Source organism: Anguilla rostrata, chromosome 2 (assembly GCF_018555375.3).
Source record: "Anguilla rostrata isolate EN2019 chromosome 2, ASM1855537v3, whole genome shotgun sequence".
In the NCBI taxonomy this organism is placed as follows: Eukaryota; Metazoa; Chordata; class Actinopteri; order Anguilliformes; family Anguillidae; genus Anguilla; species Anguilla rostrata.
In genome coordinates this window covers 57,474,834-57,497,918 of record NC_057934.1, presented here as the reverse complement: position 1 = coordinate 57,497,918, position 23,085 = coordinate 57,474,834, and the positions used below count along the sequence as shown (strand labels likewise).

The following is a 23,085-nucleotide window of genomic DNA, read 5'->3' as shown; positions in this document are numbered from 1 at the left end:
ATGGAGTTTACCATGTGAAAATCTGGGCACCTGTAACAGTCAGTCAGAGTGCCTGAATGTGTTCCACTCTTTATCTCTCTCCCCCAATACATCTCTCTGCTTTTTCTCTCTTCTCTTCTTTTCTCTCTTCTCTCCTCTCCCCTCTCTACTTCTCTTCTTCTCTTCTCTTCTCTTCTCTCCTCTCATCTCCTCTTCTCTCCCCTCTTCTCTCTTCCTCTCTTCCCTTTCAGGTTTGAGCCAGGCTGCTGGACCCAGCTGTGAGCCCCTGTATTCTCAGGCCAATGTGACCAATCAGAAGAAGAAAAGGAAAGGTGAGTCATCGCTCTGCCCTAGACCTGCTGCTCTGTGAGAACAGGGAGACACACTTAGAGACCAGTACACGAGTGAAAATACTTAAAAATCGCCTCAGATCCTCACAGGAATAATAAATATATAAAATATCTGATACATGCTGAATGTTGGGCATTCTCTTGATAACAAGAATGAAGAATGCGTTTTACACTGGGATATCGATTTATTGCTACAGCATTAGAAGTTAGTTCTAAAAAATACAGAATTGCGTTGCTGTTATTCAAGCGTCCTGGAATTGTTGCATCTGAATGAAGTGGAGAAGAATTGCAGGGGACAAGAATATATTTGCATTTTCAAGCATTAGAAATCACAGTCACTCATTAAATAATAATGCCATTGGTTTGAGTGTGGGGCACAGATGCAGTCTTTTCTCTCTGACAGGCATGAGTTAAATCGGTAAAAGATTTTCACTTTCTCTGGGTTCTGAAGCCCCTTTATGCATGCTGGCTTTCACTCCTGCCAATCTCTCGATCATTGAATTTAAAATGTGTTTAAATCCTCCCATAGTTTCATAATTAAAGTAATATCTACACATTTGGGCTCATTTGGCTTTGTTTTGAAGACCACAATTGGTTTAGCGTCTGTGACACAATGTGGCCGGCAGGCTAGTTTAATGGTTTGAGCACTCGCCCTGTAACCCAAAGGCTACAGGTTCGATTCTCAAATTGTTCATGTCTGCTACGCCCTTGAATTAGGTGTTTCAACTGAGGAACTCCAGTTCTGTCAACAACAAAAATATATATTTACTTGTGTTACTGAATGTGTCAAAGATAAAACTTTGCTCTTCCTCATTCGCTCGATTGCTTTCTCAGAAGCTGGAGGCCATGAGGATGTGGTTTGCTCAGTTCTGGGCCTGCAAGACCAGAAGTCGAAGAACACCCCCAGTAAAACCTTATTTTATCTCTCTGCTTATTGAAAACAGAATAATGCATTTTTAGCTTATATTCCTATGAAATGCATATATTGTTTTACATTTTATCAGTGCATTCTCTCTCTCTCTCTCTATCTCAATCTCTGACGTCCAAGAAGCTGAAGGTTGTGACAATGTCGTTTACTCAATCGTGGCCTTGGAGGACCAGAAGAAAAAGAAGCGGAAGGAGAAGAACACTCAGAGTAAGAACAAGGCACCTGCTAAATGCCTGTAATGTTAAATGTAAAAGAACAGGTTTTCATGGTGTTATCCCTGGAGGATTGATTTTGCCTGCATAGGGCCGGCAGGGTAGCGTAATGTGTAAGACACTGACCTTATGACTCTGTGGTTGTAGGTTTGAGCTATGCCCTCGTGCAAACTAATTAATCTGAGTTGCATCAGTAAAATGCCAGTTGTGGGTAAATTGAGTTAAGTCATTCTACCAAAGAGCATCCTCCAAATGGCCTGAATGTAATGCAATGGCATTTTTATTAATTTTTTTGGTGGCAGTGAGGTACAAATTTTAAGGAACTGGGCTTTGTTACGTTTGAATAAAAGAGACAGATCACTGGCTGCAGGCTGCTCAGTCTTACGTTCACGTTTCTGCTGTAAAACACCCCACCCCAACGCCCATGAAGCAGATGCTCTGTGATTTACGACATTCAACAGTCACTAGAGATATCAGACAGTACAGGGAATGCTCACTGCATTCGATTAACAAGCACTGGGTATACAACTGAACCAGATATCCTACAAACTGATGTGACAGGCTTTCAGTTGAAAGGCTGTGGTTTCGACTCCCAGCTTGTGCAAGGTGCTTGAACTTTAGTGAAATTATCCAGCTGTACAAAGGGATTAAACAGAAAAAACTGCTCTGCGTAAGAGAGGCTACTGAATGCCTGTTAATTACTTTACATTACAGGCATTTAGCAGTCACTCTTATACAGAGACTTACACTCAATGTATTGTGTGAATGCACTGTGTTAATGTACTGTGTGAATGCACTGTGTTAATGTACTGTGTGAATGCACTGTGTTAATGTACTCTGTTAATGCACTGTGTTAATGTACTCTGTTAATGCACTGTGTTAATGTACTGTGTGAATGCACTGTGTTATTGTACTGTGTGAATGCACTGTGTTAATGTACTGCGTTAATGTACTGTGTAAATGCACTGTGTTAATGTACTGTGTTAATGCGCTATGTTAATGCACTGTATTAATGTACTGTGTTAATGCACTGTGTTAACATACTGTGACAGTAGAATGCACTGTGTGGGAATCCACATACAGACCTTCGTTGATGTATGAGTAATTAATAATTCAAATTTGCAAGTTAAATACCTTTCTCTTTTACTCGCTTGATAATTTTTACAGAAGCTAGAGGTTGTGAGGATGTGGTTTACTCAACTGTGAACCAGAAGAGGATGAAGAAGAACACAGATGGTGAGAGAAGATTGTCTACTTGTTCTGTGAACGTAAAAATAGTGTATTGTAGCTTATATGCTATGAAATTTTTTTTTGTGATTTTGAAAGTGTATTCATGAAGGCATAAATGCTCATTTCTCTCTTTCTCTCTCTGTATCTGTCTCTCTCTTTGTCTGTCATTCTCTCTCTATCTTTCTCTCTCAATCTCAAATGTCCAAGAAGCTGAAGGCGGTAATGATGTTGTTTATTCAACCCTGGCCTTGGAGGACCAGAAGAAGAAGAAGAAGGAGAAGAACCCTGAGAGTAAGATTAACACTGACTTTCCCTGTATCACAGAAAAATAAACTATATTTTAAAAAAGAATAATGTATTCACAGCAAATTACAGACCATATAGCTGACAACCAGAAGGGGTGAATCAGTCAGGTCTCCTCAATTCAGTACTGAAATTATTGGAATCTATCAGTCTCCCATAGGGTACCAATTGTCACCAGCATACAGCAAAATGGCTGGCCTTAAGTCAAATCACAGTGCACATTTTACATTGCATTGCAGGCATTTAGCAGTCACTCTTATACAGAGACTTACACTCAATGTATTGTGTTAATGTACTGTGTGAATGCACTGTGTTAATGTACTGTGTTAATGTACTGTGTGAATGCACTGTGTTAATGTACTGCGTTAATGTACTGTGTAAATGCACTGTGTTAATGTACTGTGTTAATGCGCTATGTTAATGCACTGTGTTAATGTACTGTGTTAATGCACTGTGTTAATATACTGTGACAGTAGAATGCACTGTGTGGGAATCCACATACAGACCTTCTTTGATGTATGAGTAATGAATAATTCAAATTTGCAAGTTAAATGCCTGTCTCTTTTACTCGCTTGATAAATTTCACAGAAGCTGGAGGTTGTGAGGATGTGGTTTACTCAACTGTGAACCAGAAGAGGATGAAGAAGAACACAGATGGTGAGAGATTGTCTACTTGTTCTGTGAACCTAAAAATAGTGTATTGTAGCTTATATGCTATGAAATTATTTTTTGTGATTTTTAAAGTGTATTCATGAAGGCATAAATGCTCATTTCTCTCTTTCTCTCTCTGTATCTGTCTCTCTCTCTGTCTGTCATTCTCTCTCTCACTTTCTCTCTCAATCTCAAATGTCCAAGAAGCTGAAGGTGGTAATGATGTTGTTTATTCAACCCTGGCCTTGGAGGACCAGAAGAAGAAGAAGAAGAAGAAGAAGAAGGAGAAGAACACTGCGAGTAAGATTGATACTGACTTTACCTGTGTCACAGAAAAATAAACATTGTACATTGACAAGAGCACATTTTAATCCCCCCGTGGACTGAAATACACGCGTTGTGGTTGAATTAACACTGAACCCTTAAAGCCTCATCTTGAAAGTAGACACAAGCAAAATCATTCTCTATGCTGCGCTACAGGTTTGATCTCAGCTCTCTGCCTCCCCCTGCAGATGGCGACGCAGACGTGCTGTATTCCACAGTCAGGACTGGACAAAGAGAGCAACACTGGCTCCCTGATCCTCCGCCTTTATAGTTTCCTCCAGACCAGGTTTTACTTCATGCTGGTTATAAAGCGCTGCATTCTCGTATAGATGCCTGACCTTGAGGATCAGTACAGCACAGTACAGATCAGTATTTTCCCCTCCCCATTTCAAATATTGCTGAATGTGTTTTTACTTTATTTTTTACTGACTATAAAATATTGTATCAAAGCTTAGGTTCAGATTAATGAAATATGCCATAATAGGACTGCTTTTGACTTTTAGTTTATAGTGGATAAGATTAGGATTTTGACAGTGGAAACATGGTCTTAGATCAGTGCTCCCACTACATGATACTTTATGAATATGGGTCTGGATCTTTATTCAACACAGAAGAATTATCTGCTCCTTATTTCAACATGCATCTGCTTTCACGGTATTTTATTTACCTATAGACCTGTAATAGATGTACTTCAGTATTATCTGAAAGTGAATCCTGAAGGGGTTATATGGTTTCTTTTAATTAAAAATGCTGAAAACAGTAAATCAAATTATTTCAAGACTACTTTAAAGATGATTCTAGATAGACATAAATAAAAATATGAAAAAAGGCTTTCAGTTGAACAATCGCAGATGTTAATGCTTGAAAAAAGAGAGATTACAGATACGATGCAACGCAAAAGCATTAGATACCTCAATGAACCAAAATAAATGAGTAAATCACATCCCCGTTCTAGGAGCGTCTCGGTGCTCACCAGTGACCCCTTCTGGCCAACTGGGTGACTACAGCCTGCATGCACAACCCCGGTAAAAGTTGTTCTCTGACTCCTGGCGGCCTGCAAAGAAGAATCATGTGTTTTAGCGGAGAGTGTGTGCTTTTCCGCAATGTCACTAACTAAACGAGAAAACAGAAAAAAATGCACAAACACACCTATGCAGAGGTTTCCAGAACCAAGAGAAAATTTGGGTAAGAGAAAATAAAATGAATAAGTCAACCCATTCCTAGAGGAAAGCTTGCATCGCCTTGCATTTTTCCGCAATTGTAAAGCACTTTACGCAGAGACGCTGTCACAGATACGCTTTACACTGAACTCAGAAAATCTCTGGGGTTCTTTGGGCTGGCGGCGTGATTCATCCGGATAGAACACAGAATTCCAGCACGGTGACGTGCTCCGCGGACTGGCATGACATCCTGACAGTGCTGGTGCCAGGCATGGACGGACAGGAGTGCTGCTTCGCCCGGCCAAGCATGGATCGGCCAAACCCCACTTGAGTGCAAGGGACTCTACACAGTCCGCCTGCAGAGAGCGCTAATTGCAAACGTTCATAAACATATAACAATACGAAACCGTCCCTTGGTCTTCCCTTCTTATGCTATCACTATCCATACATCCATCCACCCATGTCCTGTTCATCTAACCATCCATTCCCTGTTAATCCGAAGCAATCACAAATTTCCACCACAACAGCGCCTGACCTGGATAATCAGGTGACGGCAGCCTGTTTTAGCCAGCTGCGTTGATGTTTTATCCCGCCACAGCAATGACGTGCCTCAGCTAGTGTAGGCTATGTGGTGATTTACTGTGTCATTGTGACAATAGGCCTACGAGTTTCTTTGAATTTGGGAAACAGGAAATGAAATCCAAGAAGGTGTAGGCTACAGTTTAACTTTTATGAAAGTCCTGCAATAGCGTTACTGAATTTGTATTTTTTATATCTTGGTGGGGGGGTTCAATGAAAATACAAACGTTATTAACAGCTGCTAAGCATACCCGGGTCATAACTGAAACTGCATCCTTGGAAAAGAAACGTATTTTACAGGTATTCCAAAAAGCCGTATTTCCATTCTACATCAAAAGTCACAAATTTAAATCTGATGATAGGCTACCGCGATAAGGTCATCTTGTTTGCGAGCCAGCTGCTCAGTGACAGGACAAACGCCATGCAGAAACATTTATTTACTTCCTTACTTAGGCTACTTATTTATTCATCCGTTTGCTATCTTTTCATTTTTACCTTACCGCGAAGACTTTGTGACGGATGGACTGAAGCGCGGGTGGCCCTTTAAGAGAAGAAGAGGAGGGGGCTTAGAGCTGGGTTACGGCTCTGTTTTTGTGTCCCTGTCAGTGAGCAAGCGAGTAGCCATCGAGTGAGTGGTCGGCAATGACGGAGGCTCAGCGAAAGGCGAGGTAAGGGCATCTGGGAATCTCTTTCTAACTTCAAAGTCGGTTTGAGTTGAAATATTAAAATAAACGGAGTAATGAATTGCTCTTCGAATTCTGATGATAAATGAATCGAAATTTTTCCCATCCACTCGCGGCTAATTCCCGGCGACGGGTGGCACAGATCTAACGGTATCCGTTTCCTTTTCGTTTGCTCCCCATTCAGCACGGATATCTCAATTCTCCGACCTGCTTCCCTTTGTTTACATGCGTCCACGTGTGGTGGTGTAACTTGTGTTTTGGTATCCCAGCGAGAAATTCGTTTTGGGAACTGCCCTGTGATATCTCTGACCGAGTGCAACGGTGGGAAACAAGAAAGGATACGCACAATACGGGTGATGGGTTTAGCAGTAAATCTGCCGACGGTTACCGTTGTCGACTATCGCAGTAGGCTAAAAAACTCATATTGAACGATGTTCAGTGGTTTCCCGTAACGACGAGAAAGGAAATATCTTTTCGGTTCGCTGGGATAACGGTTCTTCCACGTGTCACGCCATATAACAAACAATGAAATATAATATCTTATTCGAGTACAGTTGGCAATTCATATCTGTATTAAAGAAAAAATGTTTTGAGCGTCACTAACAGTATCCCTACGGAACAGCAATAGGCTATGTTTATATTCATTGGCCGGAATATGTCTGTGCTCAAGAAGCAAACTCTTGATTGCAACCTGAAGCTGTTCTGACGATGACCATGGAAAAAATCGTTTTTTTCCCTTCCAATTTTATGATTCCCAACACAGGGGAGAGGGTGGGTCTGTTTCTTTTCTGAGTCACCATTATTTACAGATGTTCCCGATTTGCGATGTTTTTTTGTGACGCATATTCCAATTAGGTTACACAACGGGTGATCAAATTTGAAACCCTTGACGTTGATTAAATGTTCCGAAAATAATTATCTGTTGCTGCAGACGGGGAAACAACAATGAAGGCATCCAGAAAACAATGGCTGTTTCTAGTGAGATGTGAATACACAGGTCTATATGATACGGGGCTGTAATTATACTTAAAAAACAATTAGGCTACCACACAAGCAGTGCTGTTTTTGTCTGATTTAGGGGAAGATAGAATTAGCTAAACACTTGCAGAGCTTATTAGTTTATTATTACACTCTGCACGTGTAGCCTATTTTTCAATCACTGAAAAAAATTAAATGTACATATGTTTAAAATATCGAATAAGCTTTAAATATAGAAAGAACATAGCTCACATAGCATTTTTTAAAATCAACATCATCTATACAATTATGTATGTGTAACCTTTGTCTAAATAACTTTTAGCATTTATAATGAAATATATTTTATAATGTGTGTAGTGTCTATTATCAATCTGATGCACACAGGTGCATGGATATGTTGGTGCTATAATGTGGTTTGTTTGTGTTTTTCCCCCCTCGTGTGCTAATACACTGAGACTCACATTAAAATGCACATGAATTATATGTTTCAAACTGTTGGATAGGCATTGTTTTGTGCCCGGAAATGGTAGGAAAATGGTTGGCAAGAAATTTATGGACCATGCGTCTGTTGATAGAGCAACAGGCAGGTTTGTTTGTCATTCCCAATGGAGCTATGTGGTATTCTTCACTGTGTTGGGGCACAAGAACTGTGCTGTGACTATATTAGGGCACAGGCATTGCACAGGTAGTACAGGGAATGTGGTGCCTCTTTTAGTAGTGACAGATCAGTTTTATTTCTCTTTCTCAATCTCTCGCTCTCTCTGTTTTTCTCAGAGAGTTGTGGGCTTGTGGGTCCGGGTTTGATGTTTAGGGGACTAGTCTCTGCGCACATTTGGGCAAAGTATGATTTTTATAGTTTTGTGAATGACCTAGATCTATTTCAGAATGTTTGGTGTGATCAGGGGCAGGGAACTGTCAATTTGTATTAGTTTGGAGCAACCTGGTTCGTCTTGTGGATTATTGGTGTGTTATGGTTATGGGTGGGGGGGTGGGTGGAGGGGCTAGGACGGGGGGTTCATTTATTGATTTGTATGTGTAGGGGATATGGTTATCAAAAAAAGATATCAAAAGTCTCTTTCTCATTCTCTCTGTCTCTGGGATATACCAGGCTGCCTTTGCTACAACTTGCAATATAAAAACATACTTTAAAACATAAAGTACAGAGATGGGGAGCATTCTCATTTGCTCTTGTCCACACAGGACAACATCATCCTCCAGATTCACTTCCAGGGTAAATTGTTTGTGATGTCACTGTACTCATACAACAAAACATGAGACAGGCTCTTTCAATCATAAAGTACATCAGTAGCAACCGACAGAACAACAGTGATGGTGATTGGTCAATACTTTCTGGCACCTTCCTGTTAATTCCTGCAGGAATTCTTGGAAGTGTAGCCAGAAATGATCGACCAATCACCATCAAGGTTGTACTGTTGGGTGTTATCAGCATGCCTTTCATGATTGGTGGAGCTCTTCTCTTTTTTTCTATAAAGTGACATCACAGCAGTCTTACCCCTATTTCATCACCGACTGCTGCAATCAATCACTGACATATGGGGTCTGGCTGAGATGGTGTACGTAGCTGTTTTTTTCTTTTCTTTTCTAGCTTACCTGCTTTCATGCAAAAAACTTATAAATAATAAATAAACAGGTTGCATCATCATAGCCCTTTATTTAAGTGTGTATTACTTGTCTTTTTATAGGTGGTAGATTTGGTGAGTTGTAATGACGAATAGACAGGCAACACACTTCTGTGTGGACGGGTTACATTTTTTAGGCTGGACTAGGCTTGCAGCTGGCTAGCAGACATGTAGCATCTGTGCTACATTAGCATCATATGTTCATTTGATCGGTGGTGTAGACGTTGCCACCTCAAAATTCCATGCCCCCACTGCTCATAGCTGGGTAGGAGCGGGAATGCAGGGAACAAGGCACCCTGATGGCTTTGCCCTGCCAGGAGCAGGGTGGGTTTAATTTGACTGCGGTTCCCTAGCTTACCGCTGGGCTAGTTCCTCCCCGCAGGATGCCAGACATCCACAGGATTGCAACTACCCTCAGGCCCTTATTCATGAAACATTTTTAGAGCAATTCCACTGATCTGGGATCGGTCTTGTCTTTTAGGTCATAATGGATGAGGTTAGGCTAGGTGCTGGAGTAAACTGATCCTGGACTCTGAGAGGTTTCATTAGCGGGGCCCTCGGTTAGAGATGCGCCTCTCCTCTGATTGGCTCCTCGTGTGGGCATGGCCGATGACACTTTTGAGGGCCACACATTCGAGGGCCGGCATTTGCAAAGTTGAAAACTGTGGAGAAACAAACAAACCAGAAAAAAACAATAAACAACTAGGAAAGTATTATTATTCTTAAAGCATTTAAAACAGCATTACTGTTACACTACATTACACTAGTGATGGAAGAGTCACTCTTCCTCATTGGGTGGAGCTAAAAAGAACTGTCAATCAGGGACTTTTTTGGACAAATCGAAAGACCTGGCTCACCACAGCGTCACACAATGATTGGTCAAAGCCAGCGAGCCGCTGTTCACATACTGTAACCCCGCTCATCGGCAGTTGACCGAGCCATCGCTGCTTTGAGAAGGAGCGCTGCGGGAGATCTGAGCTATGCATTCTGACAGAGACATGCTGCTTGAGAGGCTGCATGGCTGGGGAGATCTGAGCATGCGTCACTTCTACCGAGACCTTGGCAGAGTTCTTCAGGGCGGGTGGCAAGGCGGTCACCTCCGAGATTGGCAGATTTTCAGGGCGTTGCCGTGACAGCAGACATACTGGGCGGAGTCTGTTCTGGGCAGTTTAAATTACAGAGACATAGCATTTATTCACTCTGATGGCATGCATCAAGTGCAGCACAATGAGTTTGTCACAAAATGTAAGAGAAGCTTCACCTTTGGCTAGTCTCGGTGGACAACTCACTTATTTAAGATGACTTCGATAGAAAGGTTAATTTACCCTCTGTTTCTGTTTTATTATTTGATTTTGTGTTAATTTCACCCTTATAGTAAACAAATTGTCTGTTTTTTTCCAGTGTGAAGTACTTTGAGCTGCTTTTCTCCTTGTTTGAAGGTTGCTTCTCAAATGTACAATTGCATATTATACATTTGCAGAAACTCTCCTATAGAGAGATTTACACAGCTTACATCCATTACATACAATCAATTTGCACAGCTGGATATTTCATGGAGCATTTGAAGGCCCTGTTTCACATGCGTGGCTAACTAAGTTAACCCGATTAGATTGTTGACATTTTGGGGATGAACCACAGATTTTCGGTTTTAATGAAGCAAGTTCACAATTTAGGCGGTATTGTTCCCAGGGGGTGGTGGTGGTGGTAGTGGTGGTGGGGGGGTTGAATTAGCCTAGGGGAAATTCCAAAAGGGTTTTTTAGTAGAGTTAATGAAACATTACATTACATTACATTTATTTGGCAGACACGTTTATCCAAGGCAATGTACAATAAGTGCATACCAAAGGTCATTAGAACAACTTACAAAAGTATGAACTGCATGGTCACCTTCCGATAATACAGGAGCTGCAGCACCCAGCCACCGGGTCAGCGCAGGTGCCCCCAGGGATGCCCTCCACCAGCGGCCTGTTGGCACTGTGCTGCAGCACAAGCTCCTCAGCAGGGGTGAAGGCTGATCACCAACACCCCCCCGGATGATCCCACCCCCACAGTCTTCCTCACCTCAGTCTTTTCCTTGTTGGTGGCATTGGGGTCAATTTTGTAGGTTAGCCACTTGTACATGAACTATTTGATCGTTTTAAAGAGGCTTTTTTAAAAAAAGATTTTTTGATATTTGACTTTGACCCACTGCCATGTACTTCAGTAACTTCTGTCAGATGCCCTGGGAAGCCAATGAAAGGAATATGATTCCATGTTTCAATATGGTGACATCAGAAAGCACAAGCATCCAATTTGGGGCTTGAGGGTACAAGGACCATGGTAATTGAACCTGTGACCTTTGGGTTGCAAGTCCTATGCTGCTGCTCTTAGCTGAAATGTATTATTATTATATTATATTATTATTATTATTATTATTATTATTATTATTATTATTGAGACTGTGACTAAAGCCAGGATTGATTCAGCAGGAAAGAGCTATAAGATAAATGCCCCCATCTGGCTTGAGTGAGACAACAGCATTGGTTGCGCGAGGGGCAGTTCGTCACCATCAGCGTAAGTGGGCCATATTCTGGATCCTCTGTTCAAAGAAAGAGAAATTATCCCAAGCGCGCGAGGCCTAGTGCAGGTCAGTGTCCCATGACCGGCCCAAGGCAGAGGAGTCGCTCATTCTCACATGTTATTAATTTTTTCTGGTATTTTGAAGAGATTTCAAAGCAAAATAGTGGCTGGCTCATCTTGGTCATTAGACCCCCATTCACTTTGGAATTCTTTTTGGATGGACCAGTCAAATCTGAAAAAAAAACAAGGGAGCGGTCAGTGACAGAACAAAAAACATACCTTGAGGTATGAATGTTCATAATATCATAACCCATGAATGCATTTTTTTTTGGTGAACTACCCCTTTAAATAAAATGGGGCAGCAGTCTGAAATGTGTTGATTTGGTAGAAGTGGGCAGTGGGAGGTGGACCAGGGCAGGGTGGGGCAGCGTGTTATTTTCCATCCATTCAATAACAGAAAAAGAAAAGGATTCCCACGGGAGAGACTGGAATGCCTGGAGAGAGAGCGTCACCTGGTGTGAGTCACAGTGGGGGGGTTTAAGGGGGCTCTGCAGAGCGTCCCTGAGTCACCCTGACAGGCTCAGTTTGGGGTGGGGAATGAGGCACCGTCCGTCCGTCTGGAGAATGGCCAGACCCCTCCGTCCCCTCCCTCTCCCCTCTCTCTCTCCTCCCTCTCCCCTCCCTCTCTCCTCCGGAGCTTCGAAGCTTCCATCTGCTGTGGAAAGATCTGCACTCAGCTGCTGGTTTCACAACAGGTCCTGTTCTGACTGTGTGTGTGTGTGTGTCTGTTAATGTGTGTCTGTGAGTGTGTATGTGTGTGTGTGTGTGTGTCTGTGAGTGTGTGTGTGTGTGTCTGTATGTGTGTATATTCCCAGTGAGAGGCCTGGTGTGTGAACTGTGACTGTCGGTGTGTAACGGGTGTATCAGCAAATTCCTTGTGTGATTTTGGATGGCCAGCTGTGCCAAAAGTAAATGTAAAAATGAGTGTATAAAATTCAAGAGACAAAGAAACATGGTTTTCTCTCACACTCTTTCTTTTTTCTTTTTTTCACTGTCTCACAGACAATCTCTCCCCCCTCTCTTTTTAATGAAGTCCTATATTTTTTGTGTTGGAACAATGTCTCAATAAAAGGGGTTTTAAAAATCTAAATATCTCTTTCTCTGTCTCTCTCTGTTTGTCTCTTTCTTTCTCTTTCTCGCTCTCTTTTCTCAAATGTAAAAACAAACAAACCAACAACAACAAAAAACAGCAGTTATAATTTCTTGAGTTTGGGGAGAACTCTGAGGGCTGTGGTGTTTAATGTAGAGGGTTTAACAGGCTAGCGTAGCCAGGCTGTGTCCCTCTCGCTGGCGGGCTGACGGGCGGGGCGGGGCCAGAGGAAATGGCAGGACTGATTTAGGTCTCCTGGGAGGCGTGAGGTGGAGCACCCTTTCCTGTAACCCTCTCCCAACTCGGCGCACGGCTGATGCTAATCTGCAGCGCTACCGTCCAGCGACAGCCTGGGTGCATATTATTGGCAATGTACACAGAAGACAGCTCTGCTGTGGATCTGAATTTTTATTTTGGGATTAAGTACATACTTGCACATATAGAATGCATGTATAGTTGAGCTAGTGGCAGCCAATAACTGGAAAACACCAGTTTCCAGCATGGTTCTAAATTAGTGAAGGTGCAATTATATGTAAATTAGTAGACCTGATTCAACATTAGTATCAGCCTACAGCATATACGATTTTTCATTAGTATCAGACTCCAGCAGATCTGATTTTACGTTAGTATCAGACTCCAGCAGGTCTGATTTTACATTAGTATCAGACTACTGCAGATCTGATTTTACATTAGTATCAGCCTACAGCATATACGATTTTTCATTAGTATTAGACTCCAGAAGATCAGATTTTACGTTAGTATCAGACTCCAGCAGATCTGATTTTACATTTGCATCAGATTTTACATTAGTATCAGACTCCAGCAGATCTGATTTTACATTTGCATCTGATTTTACATTAGTATCAGACTCCAGCAGGTCTGATTTTACATTTGTCACGGTACGGGTAGGGGGGACCCAAACGCAGAGGGGAAAAAAAACACAAACTCAAAAGGGAAAATTAACAAAGATTTTACTAACAAAAAGGGCAAACAACCAGGGAACAGACAAGGGCACGAAGGCCAAAACAAACTCAAAAAATATCGAAATAAAACAGAAAACAAGTGGAACTCACAAACACGGGCAGGGCAGAACACGGACAGGGCAGAACACGGGAAGGCAGAGCACAAGGAAAGGTCAAACAAAACACAGGCAGGTAGATATGGTGAAACAAACAGATGTCGGGAACAAACACAAACAATATCTAATGAAACAACAGGAACTCAAAAACACAGGCAGGACAGAGTACAAGTAAGTCGAACAAACACAAACAGGTCACAAACACAGGCAGGTACATACGGTCGGCGCAAACATACGTAGGAAACCAACACAGGAACAAAGGAAATGCAGAAACTCCAAAAAACACTAGAAAACCAAGACATGGGCAGGAACACATGGGGCAGAGGCTTACGCACAAACAATCTGACATAACCACAAGGAACCAGCACCTGAGTCAAGGGAGGGGGAAACTTAAATAGAACAGACACTGACGAGACACAGGAGGGCACCATGAACAATCAGGCCACTGAGAGGGAAGGGAAAACGAGACAATAAAGAACCAATAATGAGACAATTGAAAACAATCATACAATTAACACAGGGGGAGCAGGACACAAAACAGAAGTGCCGCCATCTGGCGGCCCAACAGGGGAAACGCAGACAAGAACACAGGACCATGACGTCCCCAAGGGACGGCTCCTGACGTCCCAGGAGGCCGACCCGGGGAGGGAGTCAACAGAGGGTGGGGGCTGGAGACAGGACTCAGGACTGGACAAGACAAGAACAGGGACAGAACACAGGAACAAGACTCTGGACCGGACTCTGATGGGGGAACAGGACTGGACTGGACTCAGGACTGGGGCAGGAACAGGACTGGACTGGACAGGACAGGACAAGACTCAGGGCTGGACTGGGCAGGACAGGAACAAGACAAGAACAAGACTCGGGGCTGGACTGGGCAGGAACGGAACTCGGGGCTGGAGAGGAACTCGGGGCTGGAGAGGAACTCGGGGCTGGACAGGAACTAGACTGGGGCAAGGTAGACACACCGGACTAGACATGACTAGACAGAACACCGGACTGGAACAAGACGAGACAGAACACTGGACTGGACGTTAGACAGGAACGGACAACACCACGACCCTACATGAAAAACACACACACACACACACAGGACTAGGCACAGACACGACAGAAACCTGGACGGGACTCAGGACTGGGGCACAGACACGGTGAGACCTAAAAGGACAAACAAAGGGACAAGCAGGCGGGGAGGCATACTGCGACACCGACAGAAACACAAAGGGACAGACAGGGAAGGAGAGGGGGGAACCCAAAAACTGGCACAAGGACTGACAAGACAAGAAACATGCGGATTGACACGCAGACAGACAGGCAGACAGGCGGGAGAACACATTGGCCGTCGAGCTTACGGCCTGGGGAGCAGACAGACAGGCCAACATACTGGCTGACAAACAGGCGGGCAGACAGGCAGACAAACAGGCGGGCAGACAAATGGACAAGGGGGCAGGTGCACAGGCAGACACACGGTGGTGAACATAGATAGGGCGAGGTCTCGGGGCATTGGGTAGGGGCAGTGATGGCTTGGACACACTAGGGGGTGCGAAAACACTAGGGGAAGAACGGACACTGGGGGGCGTGAGAACACTAGGGGGAGCGAGAACACTAGGGGGAAAATGGACACTGGGGGGCGTGAGAACACTAGGGGAAGCACGAACGCCAGGGGGAGCACGAACGCCAGGGGAAGCACGAACGCCAGGGGAAGCACGAACGCCAGGGGAAGCATGAATGCCAGGGGGCAAGGTGTGAACACTAGGGGGAGCGAGAACACTAGGGGAAGAACGGACACTGGGGGGCGTGAGAACACTAGGGGAAGCACGAACGCCAGGGGGAGCACGAACGCCAGGGGAAGCACGAACGCCAGGGGGCAAGGTGTGAACACTAGGGGGAGCGAGAACACTAGGGGAAGAACGGACACTGGGGGGCGTGAGAACACTAGGGGAAGCACGAACACCAAGCGGAGCATGAACGCCAGGTGGAGCACGAACACTAGGGGGCAAGGCAGGTGTCCTCTCCGGGGCTCTGGACGGCTCCGGAGGCCCCTGGGACTTGAGGCGGCTGCGGAGGCCCCCCTGGGGCTCGAGGTGGCTCCGGGGGCCCCCCCGGGGCTCGAGGCGCAAGCAAAGCCCGAAACCTTGGTTTAGCAGGCGGCAGTAGCCCCTGCGGAATGAGGGTCAGAGACAATCAAGAACCAATAATGAGACAATTGAAAACAATCATACAATTAACACAGGGGGAGCAGGACACAAAACAGAAGTGCCGCCATCTGGCGGCCCAACAGGGGAAACGCAGACAAGAACACAGGACCATGACAACATTAGTATCAGACTACTGCAGATCTGATTTTACATTTGTATCAGATTTTACATTAGTATCAGACTACTGCAGATCTGATTTTACGTTAGTATCAGACTCCAGCAGATCTGATTTTACATTAGTATCAGACTACTGCAGATCTGATTTTACATTAGTATCAGATTTTACATTATTATCAGACTACTGCAGATCTGATTTTACATTAGTATCAGATTTTACATTAGTATCAGACTACTGCAGATCTGATTTTACATTAGTATCAGACTACTGCAGATATGATTTTACATTAGTATCAGACTCCAACAGATCTGATTTTACATTAGTATCAGATTTTACATTAGTATCAGACTACTACAGAACTGATTTTACACTAGTATCAGCCTCCAGCAGATCTGATTTTACATTAATATCAGACTACTGCAGATCTGATTTTTCATTAGTATCAGACTCCAGCAGATCTGATTTTACATTAGTATCAGACTCCAGCTTATCGGATTTTACAGGTCCTGATAGTATCAGACTCCAGCAGATCTGATTTTACATTTTGTATCTGACTGTAGCCAATCTGATTTTACATTAGTATCAGACTCCAGCCGATCAGATTTTACACTAGTATCAGACTCCAGCTGGGTGATCAGACTCTAGCTGGGCATGCCCCGGATCGCTCAGTCAGTAGAGCATCAGACTTTTAATCTGAGATGTTGTTTGCAGTGTTTGAATGGTAATAGTATAGGCATTTTACATTACTATCAAACAACAGATCTGATTTTACATTCGTATCTACAGCAGATCTGATTTTACATTAGTATCAGACTGCAGCAGATCTGACTTTACATGAGTGCCAAGCTACAGATGTTAGAACTGTTTGGACTGATGGAGGATAACTTTCGGCCCATCTGGGCAGCTGCTTGGCTTCGTCATCCTGTTGGCAACGAACGCGCTGTTCTTTCCCCCGCTCGGACAGGGTCGCTTTGCAGAGCAGCTTTCCCTGAGAATCCATTCCTGCCTGCCTTTCCAGGCCTCACGGACAGTTTGCCGGCATGGTATAATTGCGTGTGGTGATGCAATAAGATGGTGGTTTTCATCATACACGCATGCCAGCTTTGCTTTGGAAATTGTACTCAGTTCTGCTGTTTGAACCGTTTTATCAGAGCAATCATCTCTGTTAAAATTTGTCCTCTGCCTCGTCAGAATTTCTATCAACATTTTGCTGATGTATCACTTTATTTTTGTTAAGGTGGGGCCATTTTTGATTGGCCTTTATTTTCCTTTGTTTTGGTTTGTTAATAACAAAAAAAAGTTGAATTCCAAAAATAATGGAAAATCTAGGAGGACCAGAAATTCTGCTCTGGATTGGTGGGTCCTCTATGTTTCCTGTCTCGGTGCTGCTCCTGATTGGTCGGTCCTCTGGCGGTCTGGCGTTTTTTCTCGCCGAACAGCACAGCTTCATGCTCATTCACGTGTGGGTCACGAGGGGAAATTGGTTTTTGGGAGGGTCGGAGCAGGCTTGAGGTGGGACACTCTCAGACCCTCTCAGAAGTGGAGTAGTTTGCCTGTGGTCAGAGAGTTGGCTGGCTGTGAGCACGTTGATGCTCTTTGAGTCTAAATCTAGAGGGGTGTAGTCTGCAGCACAGCCTCCCCAGACAGTCCCCTCCACCCCTCCCCCTTGCACCAGTCAGAAGCTTTGTTGAGGTGAATCAGTCTGTTTCCCTCTCCGTTTGGTCACACTGTCATAGACTGTCTCTCAGCACTGTATGTTCAGTGTGTTCGGTGAGCGGTGGTTCATGGTTGGATTTTGGAAGTGTCTACCAAGCAGGTAGGCGTTTCCCTGGCAGTTACCTGTGTTGAGGTTGTCCCGTCTCCCTGCCGGTCCTGGAGCTCAGGGTTTGGAATGAGGCGCTTTTAGGGTTTGAAGGTCATGGAAACTGAAGGATGGTAGCCTTGCAGCAGAGGCAGTGCAGGTAGCTTTTCTGGCAGGATTTGGGAAATGTAGCCTATGTATGGTGCAGGGGGGTGTGGGGTGGATGGTGTAGGGGGTGTGATGTGGGGGCTGGGGTAGGGTGTGTGGTGCGGGGGGTGGGGGGATGGGGTGGACTACACCAGGTGTCCTGAGGGGTTGTTGTGTCAGCGTTATGGATTTTGTTTGTAACTCTCTGTTTTTTCAGAGTACAACCCAGTCCCAAGAATCTTTCAGCGTGATGATTGAATGGACTAACAGGCTGTTTTATGAGAGACTATGACCATTCACCAGTGTCCAACTGATGTGTATGAATTTGCAATCGTTTTGACTGATACATGAGTCAGGACAAAACTATTTCTTTTTCTCTGTCTCTTTTTGTCTCACTCTCTCACTCGGTCTTGTTCTCTCTCTTGCTCTCTTTCTCTCTCTTTCTTTCTCTGTCTCTTTGTGTTTGTGTTTCTACCTCTGCGGTCTCTTTGGGTCTTCCTGTTCAGTGTCTGCATCTCTTCCTGTCCTCTTTCTCAGCATTTCACACAGGAATTCTCCCTTTTCTACCCCGTCCACTGGCTGCCTGTTATGTGAAACAAACAGGAAAAATTTCAAGAGACGGAAAAAAGAAAGAGAGGCAGTGACTGAAATGGGCTCCGCGGCTGCAGCGGTCTGGTAAGGAATCGGAGTCCTCTTTCCTTTCGAACCCCTGCTCCCTCCACTGCCTGCTGTTGGGTGTTCCCGCGGGACTCAGGATAATGAATTTGATTGGGTCTAATGGCGTATTCCGGCGTGTGTGTGACGCCCAGCGTCAGGCCTGTGTTTCCTGGGCCAGCCAGAACACGGGTTGCTGAGATGCACTTGCCCTCTTTGGGTGTCCTGCTAGTCCTGCCTTCTATCTGTAAATGAGTGTAAGTAAGTGTCTCTCCACAGAGGAGAGGTCACGTGCCTTTTTGGCTTGCTTTTCAGTGCCAACTGCAGCCGGCTCGCCCCTGTAACTGTCTGCAGCCACAGGGTTTCTCTTATCGTACGGCGCTAGAGCGTCCCCTCTGGTACGGAGGGTTAGTGTTAGGATTCGGAGAAGGGGCAGGGGTGGGAGGGGGCAGGGTTTTCCCCATCTTGTGACAGAAGAGCTCTCTCTCTGGTGAAGGAGGTCAGGCTTTGGGGGAAGGGGGGACTGGGTTTTCTTTTTTCAGATAGACCCTCTTGGGTGGGGGTCAGGGTGTTTGTGCGCCTCTCGATATTCAGCCCAAAGACAATTGGGTGGATCCTGTGCTTTGCGATTTGTTGCTTTGCCTATATGCTAAAAATGCGGGACCTTAGCAACTTAAGTTTAGTTGAAATGTGCCAGGGATCTTAGTGGTATCTGAAAAAGGTCCCAGCCACTAAAGAATATTTTAAACAGTTATTTAACCCCAGCCTACTTCTGTAGAGATGGGTTCTTATTTTTCCTGCAGCCGTGATGTGGGTCGCTAAATGCAAAAAAGAAAGACATTCCAAGACTCTGTCTCGGTGTTCCCTGCTGAAGCCGTGTTGGCGTGTTCTGACCGGGGAAGCGCGCGCGGAGAACTGGCCGCCCGAGGCCAGAAATAACCTCAAAGATAATCTGTGGAATTTGGTTTCATTTGACTGGTAATCTTAACGGTCCGAGGGTGGGCGGGGGTGTTCCTTTGGGAGGGGAGACTTCCGATTGCTGGGAATAGCACAGAGGTGAAACGGAAGTGGTTGGGGTGTGCGGGGGGGGGTGGACAGGGCTGATTGTTGGAGAAAACTGTCCGTTAGTGTGGCAGATGCTAATGCAAAGTTGGGGAGAATAGCTTGATTGTTGGATACTGTTTTTTTGAGGAATGGTTACAGGTTTCGGGGCGAAGTCAGCACGAGGCGAATGTTCGTGGCAAACATGTTTTCTTTGAACAGTTCAATTTGAACGGCTTTTTACGAACATTCCAAATTGTTTGCATTAAACGTAAACAGACATGGCGACGAGGGCATTTGTACTCACAGCCGCTTCTGTGATCGTCGATGATAAAAAACAATAGCTAGTTAGCGAACAATAATAACATTGGCTAGCGTTAGCAATAACATTATTGAAAAAAATGATCACACTTAACGGCATCTTCAATTGAAATACCCATCTGGGAACATTTCCCTCAGTCCAGCGTCCATTTTTGTTCTCTGCAAACTACCTTTTCAGACCGTTCGCTTATGTTTGCAAACGTTCGCGGCGAACACAAAGCTAACGGAAAAAAGTTTGAAATAGTTTGCAAACGTTCGCCTTGTTCGCTGAACTTGAACACACTTCTGGTTTAGGGTGTGGTAGTTATTTGGGATGTGTTTGAAATGTTACTGGCTTTAGGTTGTGTTGCGGGGGGCGGGGGTGGTATTTGGTCTTTTTTGGGGTTTGTTAGTTCTTTGGGATGTGTTTGAAATGTTAGTGGCTTTGGGTTGTTTTGGGGGGTAGTATTTGGACTGGTTTGGGGTGTGTTAGTTATTTTGGATGTGTTTAAATTGTTAGTGGTTTTGGGTTGTGTTGGGGGTAGTATTTCGGCTGGTTTGAGTGTTAGTTATTTTGGATGTGCTTGAAATGTTAGTGGTTTTAGGTTGTGTTGGGGGTGTTGGTTATTAGGGCTGTTACGGGGTCAGAAGTCATTAGGGTCATGGAGGGGTCATAAGTATTTAGGGTTGTGGTGATAGGGCAGTACTGTGTTGCTTGTTTTGTTGTGGAGGGCATTTGCCAGTTCGCATGAGGTGGGGGCTAGTAGGTTTGTGGGCATCTGTGTGCATTATTCGGTTGATTGTGGGGGTGTTAGTCATATGGGTGCCAGCGGGGGGTGTTAGTCATTTGGGTCCTGGTGGGGGGTTAGGGTTATTAGGGTTGTGGTGGGGGTTGTGTGTTATTAGTTTTAGGGGGGATGAGGGTCATTAGGGTTATATTGGGGGGGGGGGGTGATGGCTGGAGTATCAGTTACTTTGGTTGTGGTGATGCTTTGGACATTGAGGGCTTTTTACATGTGCCTGTGTGTGAGAAGATGTGTGTGATTCTGTTTGTTCATAAGAATGTGTGTGTGTGTGTGTGTGTGTGTGCGAGTCTGCACGCGCACATGCATGAGCGTGAGTTTGTGCTGTGAACGGTGAAGCACTGGATCAGTGCTACTGCTGAAAGCTGTGATGGCGGGTTGCTCAGCGGAAATGCAGACATTAATTGTTTCTTATCAGCTGTTCTCCACCCACCCGCACAAACGCAGATGTAAACACTCTACCCTCGGCTGTCCTTCTTAAAGAGAGGATTTTTACAAAATGAAATAAGTGCCGCGGTCCCTGGCGTCGTTAGCGTCCCCACTGATAGAGCTTCCTTCTGTGTCATTGAGACCTGAATCATCTGCATTCCAGGCTAAACTGGCACCCCAGCTTCCCAGTAACCTCTCCAAAGGGGTAACACACACACACACACACACACACAGGAAGCACTTCAGAGGCTCAAAATCAGGTGCCACTTACTTCCCCTCATTTGCAATGTATTCAGGGGAAGCCTCTGTGTCTTGAGTAGGTGACCGGTTGACTGCTGACTGTTGAAAGTCTTTCGGGTTGACGTGTGTTTGGCGTATAATCAGGGATCTTAAACTGCCGTCCCAGGGGGCCACCTTGCCTGCAGTTTTTTGCTTTGGAGGGAGATTTGTGGACTCTTTAGTCGATCATTATGTGGGAGTGGGGGGTACCCTGAAAGTTTATTACAGAAGTACGTGGGACAGAGGTGCACCTCGCTTTCTTCACCTCGCTCTGTCCAGCTGATCCTGACTTCTTTACACCCTGAACTTAAAAAATGTGGGCATGGGGACTCTGGGGAGTCTGTTCTTAGCCGCGTTTCCACCGCAGGAACTATACCCCGGAACTAGGAACCTTTTGAGGAACTCAGTGCGTTTCCACCGCAGGAACTAGGGTCTAAATTTAGTTCTGGGGGCTTTGTTTTACCCCCCAAAACGTTCCTGCTCGGGGGGTAGTACTTTCCGAAAGTACAGGAACCTTTTGGGTGGAGCTTGCAGCGCTGAACATTTCTGATTGGTCGAGTACTCGTAGCATTTGTGTTGTATTTATTTTCCGCCATGTTTGAAAATATGCAGCGGCAAACCAATTTATTTTCATAATAACTTCAAATCAAACTTGTATGTTATGCGGCGCAGTAGCCTACTTTTGGTTATAGCCTGTCAACGTCTTGGAATTATAACGTGTGCTCTTCTGTTCTTTTCTTGCTTTAGTATTCGTTTTATAAAATGCTAAGCATTCGTGCTGTGACAGCATATTACGTAGGCTACCAAAACATTCAAACGGATTAATTCGGTTGCTGAATATTTTCTTCCGGATTTTCTTTTTTAGCCCGTTGTAATTGACTCAAAACGTTTGATACAGTTATGTGAGGTATGAGGTATGCGGTAGTTCTGCATAATTAACATTAGTGATACAGTACAAGCAAACTGGAAATCACCTTCCGCACTTTTTATCCGGGTAAAATAACAGGTTAATTCTAGTAATCTTCCCTTTAGCTTTTTCAGACTGCCGTAATTTTACTCAATTTTACTGCCATTTTTCAATTCCACGAAAAGACCAGGAAGACTATGGACTCATTTATGGTGCATGGTTCGCATCTGGAGGGCACACTTCGCTGCTCGGCTAGCAGTAACTTCGAAGGAAAGCAAACGGTGGCTGTACCACTACTAATTTACATTTTCACGCAAGTCCGAGTTTTCGTTCTATTCTTGTCATTTTGCGATTAGCCTATATGGAATTGACGACGAGAAAGTAATAAAACAGCAAATTGTTTACAACGTGTGCATGTTAATGAATGTGTTTGAGAGGATATGAAAATCAATAAATACAAAAGTAACCATATATAGTCATTGGTAACCCGTTGTATATAAGTGGAATAAACCCCTCCGGGCTGTCCCGGTTATTAGAAAATAATGTAGGCTACTTCGGTGGTAGTATGGGGTTACAGAAGAAATCATATGACAGATGGACCGAC

The 23,085-nt window shown here is 44.4% G+C and overlaps 2 protein-coding genes and 1 long non-coding RNA gene across 9 annotated transcripts in view; 2 read left to right on the top strand and 1 right to left on the bottom strand.

The window, feature by feature from the left end:
• The window catches only part of LOC135248593 (Fc receptor-like protein 5), a 67,524-nt gene extending 62,775 nt beyond the window's left edge, over positions 1 to 4,749 (top strand). For all 7 annotated transcript variants that reach the window (XM_064323408.1, XM_064323402.1, XM_064323405.1 and 4 more), the window contains 8 exons: positions 231 to 311; positions 1,164 to 1,235; positions 1,378 to 1,464; positions 2,637 to 2,705; positions 2,907 to 2,990; positions 3,591 to 3,659; positions 3,858 to 3,953; positions 4,166 to 4,749. In XM_064323408.1, coding sequence (XP_064179478.1) covers positions 231 to 311; positions 1,164 to 1,235; positions 1,378 to 1,464; positions 2,637 to 2,705; positions 2,907 to 2,990; positions 3,591 to 3,659; positions 3,858 to 3,953; positions 4,166 to 4,248 — 641 coding nt within the window. In that variant the 3' untranslated portion in view covers positions 4,249 to 4,749. The remainder of the gene's footprint in view (positions 1 to 230; positions 312 to 1,163; positions 1,236 to 1,377; positions 1,465 to 2,636; positions 2,706 to 2,906; positions 2,991 to 3,590; positions 3,660 to 3,857; positions 3,954 to 4,165) is intronic.
• LOC135248599 (uncharacterized) lies at positions 4,406 to 6,336 on the bottom strand. Its single transcript, XR_010328458.1, has 2 exons — positions 6,217 to 6,336; positions 4,406 to 5,031 (listed from the first exon to the last, which is right to left on the bottom strand). It is a non-coding gene; the product is annotated as an uncharacterized LOC135248599 (long non-coding RNA).
• Positions 5,231 to 23,085, top strand: part of LOC135248595 (low affinity immunoglobulin gamma Fc region receptor II-like) — a 35,205-nt gene continuing 17,350 nt past the window's right edge. The window contains exon 1 of the mRNA XM_064323411.1: positions 5,231 to 6,384. The gene's annotated coding sequence lies outside the window, so the exon portion shown is untranslated. The remainder of the gene's footprint in view (positions 6,385 to 23,085) is intronic.